Source organism: Osmerus mordax, chromosome 4, assembly GCF_038355195.1.
Source record: "Osmerus mordax isolate fOsmMor3 chromosome 4, fOsmMor3.pri, whole genome shotgun sequence".
Classification (NCBI taxonomy): Eukaryota; Metazoa; Chordata; class Actinopteri; order Osmeriformes; family Osmeridae; genus Osmerus; species Osmerus mordax.
The window spans coordinates 14,195,736-14,206,266 of NC_090053.1; the positions used below are offsets into that span (position 1 = coordinate 14,195,736).

A 10,531-nucleotide genomic window follows, 5' to 3' on the forward strand; every position below is an offset into this window, starting at 1 on the left:
TCATAAGTGTCAACAAAACTTGGTTTTGAACTGGCCATTGCGATACATCCATTGTAAACATTAGCACATGGTGCCGCCCCTCCGCTCCTCATTAGCATTTAAAGCTACAGACACCAAAACAGCGTGTTCTGAGGAAAGCTCCTTGTGGGACTGCTAGTAGTGGCTGTAATTCTGCACCAAGGCTGAATTTCGGGATAGAGACTTCTGATACAGTATTAAGGGACCACTAAGGCCTATATAAAAGCATCCACAAACAGCATGTCATGTCACCTTTAAGTTGAACTGTCAAGCGACCGAACGTTAAAGGCAGCGTTCTCAGCCAAGACACTGGCTGAGTTTTGGATTTCAGTGGAGAGGGAATACCTTGGCCGCGGGAACTAAGGGGGCTGAGAGTGCTACAGCACCCCCTGACAGCACGAGAATGTAAAATATTATGACTTGAAAATCCACCACCGCGGCACCGCCCCGCAGTAGCGGACTGGCCATCGGGAGCACCGGGAGAAGAATAACGATGGAAACCCAGGCTAAGAAACTTAAGGGTGGGGCTGAAAAATGGAGACAAAAATACATAACCTTCACTAGACAAGGTTTTACCAATTGAAAAACGGCTATGTTTATTTTACACAAAGCTCAAAAACGATTTTGCGTTAAAATAAAGGCCCAAACATTTGTCTCGCTCGCATTGACTATCGAACTCCCGAACTAGCATCACATCAGACACAGAATGTGCATGCTTTTTAGCATGCGGGGGTCGCGAGTCACTGGCACCATTATTTTAGGGGTCGTGGGTTGAAATTTTTGGGTTGGGGATTCCCTGCATCGTTCTCACCTTACCCCTGACCTGTTTGCATGCCTGCTCAGTGCAATTTTTGGGGAGTTCCGTTAACTCCAACCCCATTTTGAGTCGCCGGATCCACCCCCCCCTCTACGTTCCGGGACCTCCCACTTTACAAATTAAGTACTTCCCAGCATGCAGTGTGGCATGTCAAAAAAACGCAAAGACTTGTGGAAAATAGTTTGGTTACAACAGCCATGCGAGGGATTTCAGTTGTTGTGTTCATTCAGTTAGATGTTTGTAATGTTACTGTTTGTTAGTTAATATAAACTTGTTGGTCACCCTGAGTGTGCATGTTGTGTAGTTTAATGGGAACAGAGAGTCAGCAATTTGGCTGTCACAGGCTATACTCGAACATGGGCTGTGCCCTGGCCAAGTTCCCTACGAGCCTATTCTTGATTGTGGATTGACAGAGATTCTGGAAACAGATCTACTCAAGTAAAGTCAACGTCTGCGGTTTTCAAGCTGTCTTTGAAAACAGTGTTGTGTTTAATGTTTTGATTGTGGGAGGCAATTTTTGGGCTAAATCTAAATCTCATGCGGCTGCTGCAGCATTTCTGCTTTGGTGTGACTTGCGCTGGGAGAAAGGGAAACAGCATGGATGTTTCCCGTGTTTGGGCAGATGTGTCTTTATATAGGGTGAAATGAAATGCGAGAAATGCAATACAAAATGCATGAAAGGGGTGTATTTATGTAAATGTGTCAGGGGTGTCAGGTGGCTGAGCGGTGAGGGAGTCGGACTAGTAATCCGAAGGTTGCCAGTTTGATTCCCGGTCATGCCAACTGACGTTGTGTCCTTGGGCAAGGCACTTCACCCTACTTGCCTCGGGGGAATGTCCCTGTACTTACTGTAAGTCGCTCTGGATAAGAGCGTCTGCTAAATGACTAAATGTAAATGTCCACATTGCCTCAATATCTTTGTGTCAATAAATCAATTATAATTTTTACTGATGGTTTTTCAAACCTTATTGGCTTCAAGGTGACATCATTCTGATGTACCATGCGGAAGTTCATGCAATTCTATGTTGAAATGTCAACCGTTTCTTAACCGTAGTCCCAAAGCTGACCAAACCTAATACTCTGCCCTTTCTGTTCATAAAATCTCAACAGTTGGTGTGTAGCAGGGAGGATAAAGAGACTGACTTGTAACCCTATGCTAATGAGTTCAAATCTCCATTCAGCCTACTGTTGTTGGCCAACTACATGAAGTAGTTTTTCTCTCTTGTTGTCCAACTCTTGATCTTCTATAATGTACATTTTTATAATATTTTCCCATCTTGCGGAGGAACCTGCATCGCTGCTTGCAGCTATATTTGAAATTGTATTTGGTCTTCTTCATTGCCTACAAATAGAAATCTAACAATGAGTATGTTTATCTATGGAAGCAAATCGTTACCAAAATTCAAATGCAAATGCATTTCCAGAAATGCATTTGCATTTTAAGGATGTGGCTGCATTATTTGACTCATAAATGAAATTAGTAATCAATCATCCTATTTTCATTTTAATTTTCTTCTTCAAGAGTGCTCAATCTTTCACTTAATTAAAATGAAAAAGAAATAGACATTTGAGATTTAATTTTCAAAACATGCCCCAGCAAATAGATACCAAAATTCAATTTGAAATGTAAAATGTAAAATTTGAAAATGCATTTTCATTTTAAGAACGTGGCTGCAAAATCGTGACCACAATTCAAATGCATTTCCAGAAATGCATTTTCATTTTCAAGAACGTGGCTGCAAAATCGTGACCACAATTCAAATTCAAATGCTTTTCCAGAAATGCATTTTCATTTTAAGAACGTGGCTGCAAAATCGTGACCACAATTCAAATGCATTTCCAGAAATGCATTTTCATTTTCAAGAACGTGGCTGCAAAATCGTGACCACAATTCAAATTCAAATGCATTTCCAGAAATGCATTTTCATTTTAAGAACGTGGCTGCAAAATCGTGACCACAATTCAAATGCATTTCCAGAAATGCATTTTCATTTTAAGAACGTGGCTGCAAAATCGTGACCACAATTCAAATTCAAATGCATTTGCAGAAATGCAAAATGAACGAAAAAGCATTCTGAGCGGCGCAGCAGAGTGACGTCAGTAGCCGCTCTTCTTCAGCTCCCTGCTGACCGAGCTACCCATCTTGTTTGGTAGGGGGCGGTGTGCACATCTGCATTGCATTACATTGCAAACGTGCCGGTAAATTGATTGAATTGCCGGGTTTGATTGCTTTTTGTTTTTGTTTGATTGCTGTCACGGCAGAAAATCCCGTTTGATGTTTGAAATGGAAGCAGGGTTTTCAGTGCTTTAGTGGCAATCTCAGGATAGCCTTCATCCAAAACACTGATAGAGTTGTTGTCTCAAACAGGCTTCATTGAGTGGTAACTATCACTTGTCATGTGTCAAGAGGAAGAGACGCGCATGATACCGCTCAATAAAGCCCACAAACTTGCTAAAAAATTAGTAAACACACGTCTTTGCAGAGCTTATTTGTTCAGGGGAAAAGGCCCGCGGAGAACGAGAGAATCATTTTTCAGAATAAAACGTCTTTCAGACTCTGATAATCAATTAAAAGGAAATAATGTTATTAATTCGTTTTTGTGCGGCCCGGTATGAAATGACCCACGGACCGGTACCGGTCTGCGGACCGGTGGGCACCGGTTGGGGAACGCTGCTCTAAAGACCCGGCAATTCAATCAATTTCCCGGCACATTCGCAATGTAATGCAATGCAGATGTGCACACCGCCCCCTACCGAACAAGAAGGCTAACTCGGTCAGCAGGGAGCTGAAGAAGAGCGGCTACTGACGTCACTCTGCTGCGCCGCTCAGAATGCTTTTTCGTTCATTTTGCATTTCTGCAAATGCATTTGAATTTGAATTGTGGTCACGATTTTGCAGCCAAGTTCTTAAAATGAAAATGCATTTCTGGAAATGCATTTGAATTTGAATTGTGGTCACGATTTTGCAGCCACGTTCTTGAAAATGAAAATGCATTTCTGGAAATGAATTTGAATTGTGGTCACGATTTTGCAGCCACGTTCTTAAAATGAAAATGCATTTCTGGAAATGCATTTGAATTTTTAAATTTTACATTTCAAATTGAATTTTGGTATCTATTTGCTGGGGCATGTTTTGAAAATTAAATCTCAAATGTCTATTTCTTTTTCATTTTAATTAAGTGAAAGATTGAGCACTCTTGAAGAAGAAAATTAAAATGCAAATAGGATGATTGATTACCAATTCCTTTTACGAGTCAAATAATGCAGCCACATTCTTAAAATGCAAATGCATTTCTGGAAATGCATTTGCATTTGAATTTTGGTAACGATTTGCTTCCATATTTATCGGCTATTGTTCCTACAATTTACATGATTCACCTGTGACCATGCACCGTCCTGTAACTGGTGTTTCAGCAAATCTATTTCAAGCATTGTAGGCGGTCAATATTGACCAAACTACCGAAACCCTATGGTTTGAAGGAAGATGGGAAACTGAACAGTGTATTAACATTAACCAAATAATGCCAATACCAATGGAATTACAGTTATTTGACTCTATGAGTTCAATCAGAGCAAGAATGGTCAAAGTAAGGTTAAATAATATAATCATTGAATCATATTGCAAATGAATGAAATCAATGAAGGTTAACTCTTACCTACTCTACCATGATTATTGTAAACCAGAGATAGAAAGCAAGAGGTGAGGAAGGAGTAGGACAAGCCAGAGCTGAGGAGAAGGTCTCAGGAGATCAAGAATCCACAGATGCTTCACAATTCCTTTTATACCCAAGAACAACTAATCACACCACAATCTTGACCCTTACTTATCAACATGACTAGCAATGCTACAGTAAATTACACAATGATGTGTGAGAGCCATCAAGTTGAGATTCAATCCAGTAACAATAGTTTACCATATGAGAGGTGGGGGCAGGTTGATAGCCTTACAAGATCAGGCTTTATTCTTCTGCCTTAAGTACACCATCTCTTGGTCAAAATAGAAATTCAGCAAATTCAACAATTAATATTCATATAGGCTATTGTTCCTACAATTAACATCACCTGTGACCAGGCATCCTCCTGTAACTATTGTTCCAGTAAATCTTTTTCAAGATTAGCCTTTATTCTTCTACCCTAAGTAGGCCTACACCATCTCTTGGTCAGTTTTTGGCACTTTCTTCATGAGGTGCAGTTTGTACAACTAATTTATTTGTAACTGGGAATACATGATATTGCATTACATTTCACAGTTCCACATGCAGAATTCACCTGCCAAATAAAAGCATTTTCTTTTAACCTTTACAATGTGGGGGTCTGAGACAGCCCGACGGTTAAAAGAAAATGCTTCACTTTGTTTTTGTATGCGGTAAAGTTGTCACAATACGACGGTAGGTCACAATGACCCGAAGATAACACAAGGGTTAAATGAACATCTCACTGTATACTGCATCCATACTGCATCGTTGTATATTCATTATTCTCATAATGTCGGTGTAACTTGAGAATAATGAACAGAGCATGGATGCAGTATACAGTGAGCCTGTATACTGCATCCACACAAGCCTGTTAATAAAAGTACATGGAAGAGAACTACCAGTAGCTACCATACATAATTCTCTGCATCCATTTCTGCGGCAGCAGTCAATGTCTCTTTGTCATCTTAATCATCATCATCATCCTTTGATGAAAAGCATTATGTTGGGGTAAACTGCTACTACAAGTTGAAATAGACACCAATTGATATTTACTTTGTATCATGTCGAATATGATTAAAACCAAGGTGACGTTGAGGCTACAATCACAAGCGTATAGCCTAAGCAAAATATGTCTTACCTGTTCGTAGTATGTTTTTATATTTAATATAACATTGAACATGCTATTTTATTAAGTCCACCACTTTTTCTCCTGTAATATTAACAGACAGTGGGTTAAATGTTCAATGTATGGACTGGCTATTATATTCAAATGTCTGCATTGACTTGGCAATTTGTCTCTCACGCCAATGGTATACGCTGCTACAGCCGTGTTGCTTTTTTTCCGGAATATGTGCTCAGATTGACCATAAACACTAAATAAAACTTAGATCTGAAGTGTGGTGAAGTAGGACGTTTTTTGTCGCCAGGTGCCATGGTGGATCCTAGTATCGGAGCGCCATTGATGTTGGCTTTTAATGGTTCTCATGCCCGTGCTTAACTCAGAGTTTACGTACTCAGAGTTGAGTTAACAAATTCAAGTCAGCTTTTCTGGAACCGAGTTTTTGGAGTTTCCCATTTTAGAGTAACTCAACTCAGAGTTCAGGGTTAGGCTCAGAGTTTGTTAAACCCGCTACCTGGAATACCCCCCTGGCTTGCACCGTTTCTGGGGATCTGCAATAAACATACAAATCATTGCTGAGACATACCATAAGACTGCTATGGGCTTCTATAAGTGTGAAGGGACATTTTTTACTTTCCAAGTGGTTATGTTCTTTTAGGTACAAGAGATAAAGTATGTGGGTATGACAACATCAGAAATCCTTAATAATAATAATTAACAGTGAGTTTAGAGTTTGCTGATAATTGACAATTACCACATGGATTCAGTAGCTGTCATCAGTCTGTCACCTGTACTTTAATCTGTTACTGTAAAATAACTGCAGAAGTATCCAACCTGATTGTACAGAAAACATGAGTACAAAGGTCAACAATGAGGACTCACCCACTCCTATTTTAGTTTATAACCCTTCATTCATTCTGCTGAAGGAAGCACAGACAACAGACGCAAGATGAGACAAGTTCTAGTTTTTGGTGTTGCTTTTGCCTTATTCTTATTTGTTCAGTGTATGCCAGGTAAGTGGAAATCATACATCATTTAAAGATAACACATTTTTGTCATGCAAACACAATTATAATTTATTGTCACATTTGTCTTTTTTACATTAAGAACTATGCTTGGCTAATTTCTAAATATATACCTGCTTGGATGATTTCTAAATGTAGTAGAAAAAAAAGTTATTTTAATGTTTCATTCTTAAATTTCGACACATGCCTGAATATGGAAAGATTTATGCTCAGGGTCTTCCTTCTTGGCATATACATTACAAAGAGGAAGGTGGAATTCAACTTGAAAAACTGATATTTAAATCTAATATTTATTACATAAATACTGTCCCGATATGTATTTATCATTTATATTGTGATTATTTCAATAGAGTTCAAAGGTTCATACCTTTTATGATCCTAGTATCACTCATTTCATTGACGGTTAAAGGTTTCACATTGTGTGGTTAAGTCCTGATAAAACATGGACATCATTTTGGTGTAACAAAGTGGACCTGAAGCCTGAATCTGATAAAGGGAGTGACAAATTTTCCCTGACAGATGTATTTATCATATATTTTATAACTTATTCTTTCAATAGAATACAGTCAAATTCACAAATTGTCATGTGATACCTGAATTTAAAACTCCCTCAAGCTTTGAATTATCCAGCTGACAGGCAGATGTTCAGAACACAGATGAAAAAGGCACTGTCAAAGCCAAAATCATATAGAATGTATTATTATGAGATATTTCCTTAAAAGGACCCAATAACCAATATTTAGCTAATCATTATTAAACTGAAACTAAACTACATCCAGGGCGGCCTCCCCCACACAGAATAAAAATAAATAAATACCCAGGCATGGAAGGGAAATGTTATGGGGTCTGGATTTAATGTATTTTTTAAAATAGAGTTATTAAAACATGTAAACTAAAATCTGTAAAGGGGTGAGTGCTGAAGCCTTGCCATAAATGACACGTTTACTACAGTTATAGAGTAAGGGAGTGGGCCTCTTGGTGACAGAGCTAGTTAGACATTTGTCAAAGGAAAGATACTGCTAGATCATATGCAGAAAATCATAGAACATTGTGTATTGTAATATTTATTCCTCTGACAAATATTTTGGTCTTTATAATAGGTAGAATTGAGTCCTCATGCTGTAACTAGCATTTCTTTAGGATACAAATAGTTTAAAGAGTACATCTCCCATTATATGTATATTCAATACTGTTAAGTTATGTTCGTCCCTGATTTGACAGTATCTTTCTTTTATCCAACAGATTTCTGTACCATTCCCAAGAATGAGGGCACAGGCACAGACATCCAGATTGTTTTGTATTATAATGCCACCAGGGACAAGTGCTATCCTTTCAGATACACAGGAGTCGGAGGGAATGGCAATCGCTTTGGAAATGAGAGGGATTGCATGAGGAACTGCTCTGCTAACGCAGAGGATGTGTACCCTATAGATGGTGAGACAACACAAATTGTTAGTCAACTAATGCTGAAAGAAATAAGTAATGCACTATACAAAAGCAAAACTGGCCTGTCCCCATTAACTACAATGGAGTCTACAAGGAGGTGCTGTGGACATGTTATTCAGATCATTTTAGCAGAGAAATGTCCGTTTATAACAGTCATAAACCAAGGACTTTGGCCTATATCTGCAGGAAGAGGTTTTATGGCTTCATGAATGTATGAAGGGAGGCTGGCAAAGACTGACAATACACCTTATGTAGCAGTAAACACTAATAGTATGTTTTCCTAGCTGCAGTGACAGGTTGGCTTGTTTTAAAAAATAACAAAATACAACACAGCTCAGCAAATCAAATTGAGAGAGCAAAAGAGGGGTCAAAAATGCTGAGTTGACGTTTGGGCAATTTACCTCTCAGAGGCGGTGTCATATTTTGCCTGAAGACATAGTTCAAAGTACACTCAAAGAAACAATTGTATCAGTTTAGATAGTTCCTCCCCCCAGTTCTTTATTAGCAAGACAACAGGTATGGCATATTCATGTACTAGGCTAGTGTGTATTATATCCTCATTACATACCTTGTAATTAATGTTTTAGTGTTAAAATACTTAAAACATTTGGGAAACTTTAGCATTACAATCTGCCACCATGTGCTGAACAAATGTAAAACCTCAAGTAGTGAAATCCTGAGAGAAAAAACATTAATATTGCATGAATTATTCCTTCTTTAGAAACAATATCTTGTCACTTTCCGAAGGCTACTGGTGAATGCTATGGCCACTATTTGCGTTTCTACTATGACCCCATCCATGAAAAATGCAAGTCATTCTATTATACTGGCTGTGTTGGGAATGGAAACAGATATTTAAATCCATTCAAATGCAACGCTACATGTGCTAGTATCAAAGGTAAGATAAGGTTAAACAACCTTTATACAATTAAAATATCTTCTTAACTAGTACATTTGTCATTGGTAATGTGTTGCATTATCTGTCAAAAGATGACGGTGATACTGATGAGGATTTAGAAACAGACACACCAATTGGTGAGTTGGGATTTAAGATTACTGGCCTAATAGCATTAAGGTTTTTAGTTTTTTAATGGTTTTGTTAAAGAAAATGTTATTTTCTCAGCATTGATTCTCGGAATTGTGTTTGGTCTCGCCGGCGCAATCATCCTCATCTTTGCTATTGTCTTAACTATGAAGAGCAAGTAAGAACCACTACACTGTTAAATGTGTTTTAGTTCATTTCTTAGAGAAAGACAAAACAATACATTTAATATTGAAAGATTTTCCATTTGTTCTACTCTAGCATATTAAGTTCAGTCATAACAATTGTTTTTACAGGAATAAATCAGAAAGTGCTTCAAAGAAAAGCAAAGAACTTCAATCTGAAGCACCTTTAAAAGACGAAGGCATAGAAATGGCATAGTGGTGCCACCAGTTCATCAAATCAACGTCTTCATCCTGGCCTTACTAAGAATTGGTGGTGGGCAGTAACAAACAATGAAAGTACAAAACTAAGTGTTGTTTATTGTCACTGTTTTGATCATGGGAGTGTCACAATTTGTATTTTCATATAAATACATAAATAAAAAGGCAGGTGTCCAAATAAAGTTATGTGCACACACTTTCTTACAATGACCGGACATTTGGAACCCTTGCAATGCCTATTTATCTTCCTCAACATTGCATTTTTAGGCCTAAGTAAATTCTGTTTTTGTTGCACACTATATGGCGTAGACTAGACCAACAATATGTTTAATAGCTTCCGCAATGTGTTGCATTTTTTAGTGAATTCATGTTTTAGTTTCTAAAGTGTTTTGTGGAATGGGTGTTGTTGGGTGCAATAAAAATAAATAGATAAGACCTATACTTACTAATCAATATTTTTTCTAACCGATTGTTTTTTTAAAAGTTTTTTTTAAATAAAGTTTGTTAAAACTTATAAACCACTAAAACTTTCAGAAAAAAACATTAAATGAAATTTTTATGGGGATATTCTTACACTATTCTGAAATCATTAGGCCTATCATTATGCATAGAATATAAATACATACGTTACAAAATGTGCTTGCAATTGCCTATTCGCTCCTTGCTTGTGACTGGGTGTGGAGCTGGAATTAGCACATGCATATGCTTCCTTGTTGGGCTAACTGTGTTATGCTTGCTAGTTTAGTTTTGACCGGCAACATAGTGTTGTTGCTGGTCCACAAATGCCCTAATAATAAACGCATAGAATAGGGGTCGCTTCTCTTGCTAGGTGACCTGTTTGCCTGACTCGCATTGCCTTGTCACGGGACGTACATTGAAAATGCCTTCAGCACAGGTTGGAGGGAGGGTTACATGGCCAACCCGCAGAAAGCGCACGCTGTGATACTTCAGTTTACATCGTATTTACCAATCCTGCAGTTAATCG

General features: G+C 38.1%; 1 protein-coding gene across 1 annotated transcript; it reads left to right on the forward strand.

Moving 5' to 3' along the window:
* Positions 1–6,589: 6,589 nt before the first annotated feature.
* Positions 6,590–9,976, forward strand: si:dkeyp-73b11.8 (BPTI/Kunitz domain-containing protein). The gene is made up of 6 exons (XM_067235346.1): positions 6,590–6,663; positions 7,918–8,109; positions 8,843–9,019; positions 9,112–9,156; positions 9,245–9,323; positions 9,460–9,976. Exons 1-6 carry the CDS (start codon positions 6,600–6,602, stop codon positions 9,542–9,544), a joined length of 642 nt encoding a protein of 213 aa, XP_067091447.1. The 5' UTR covers positions 6,590–6,599; the 3' UTR covers positions 9,545–9,976.
* The last annotated feature ends 555 nt before the right edge of the window (positions 9,977–10,531 follow it).

Excerpts from the sequence above, each read along its gene's own strand:
- si:dkeyp-73b11.8 (XM_067235346.1), top strand. The coding sequence starts at position 6,600 with ATGAGACAAGTTCTAGTTTTTGGTGTTGCTTTTGCCTTATTCTTATTT. Across the intron at positions 6,664-7,917 it reads ATTTGTTCAGTGTATGCCAG|ATTTCTGTACCATTCCCAAG; the intron begins GTAAGTGGAAAT and ends TTTATCCAACAG. Across the intron at positions 9,020-9,111 it reads TACATGTGCTAGTATCAAAG|ATGACGGTGATACTGATGAG; the intron begins GTAAGATAAGGT and ends ATCTGTCAAAAG.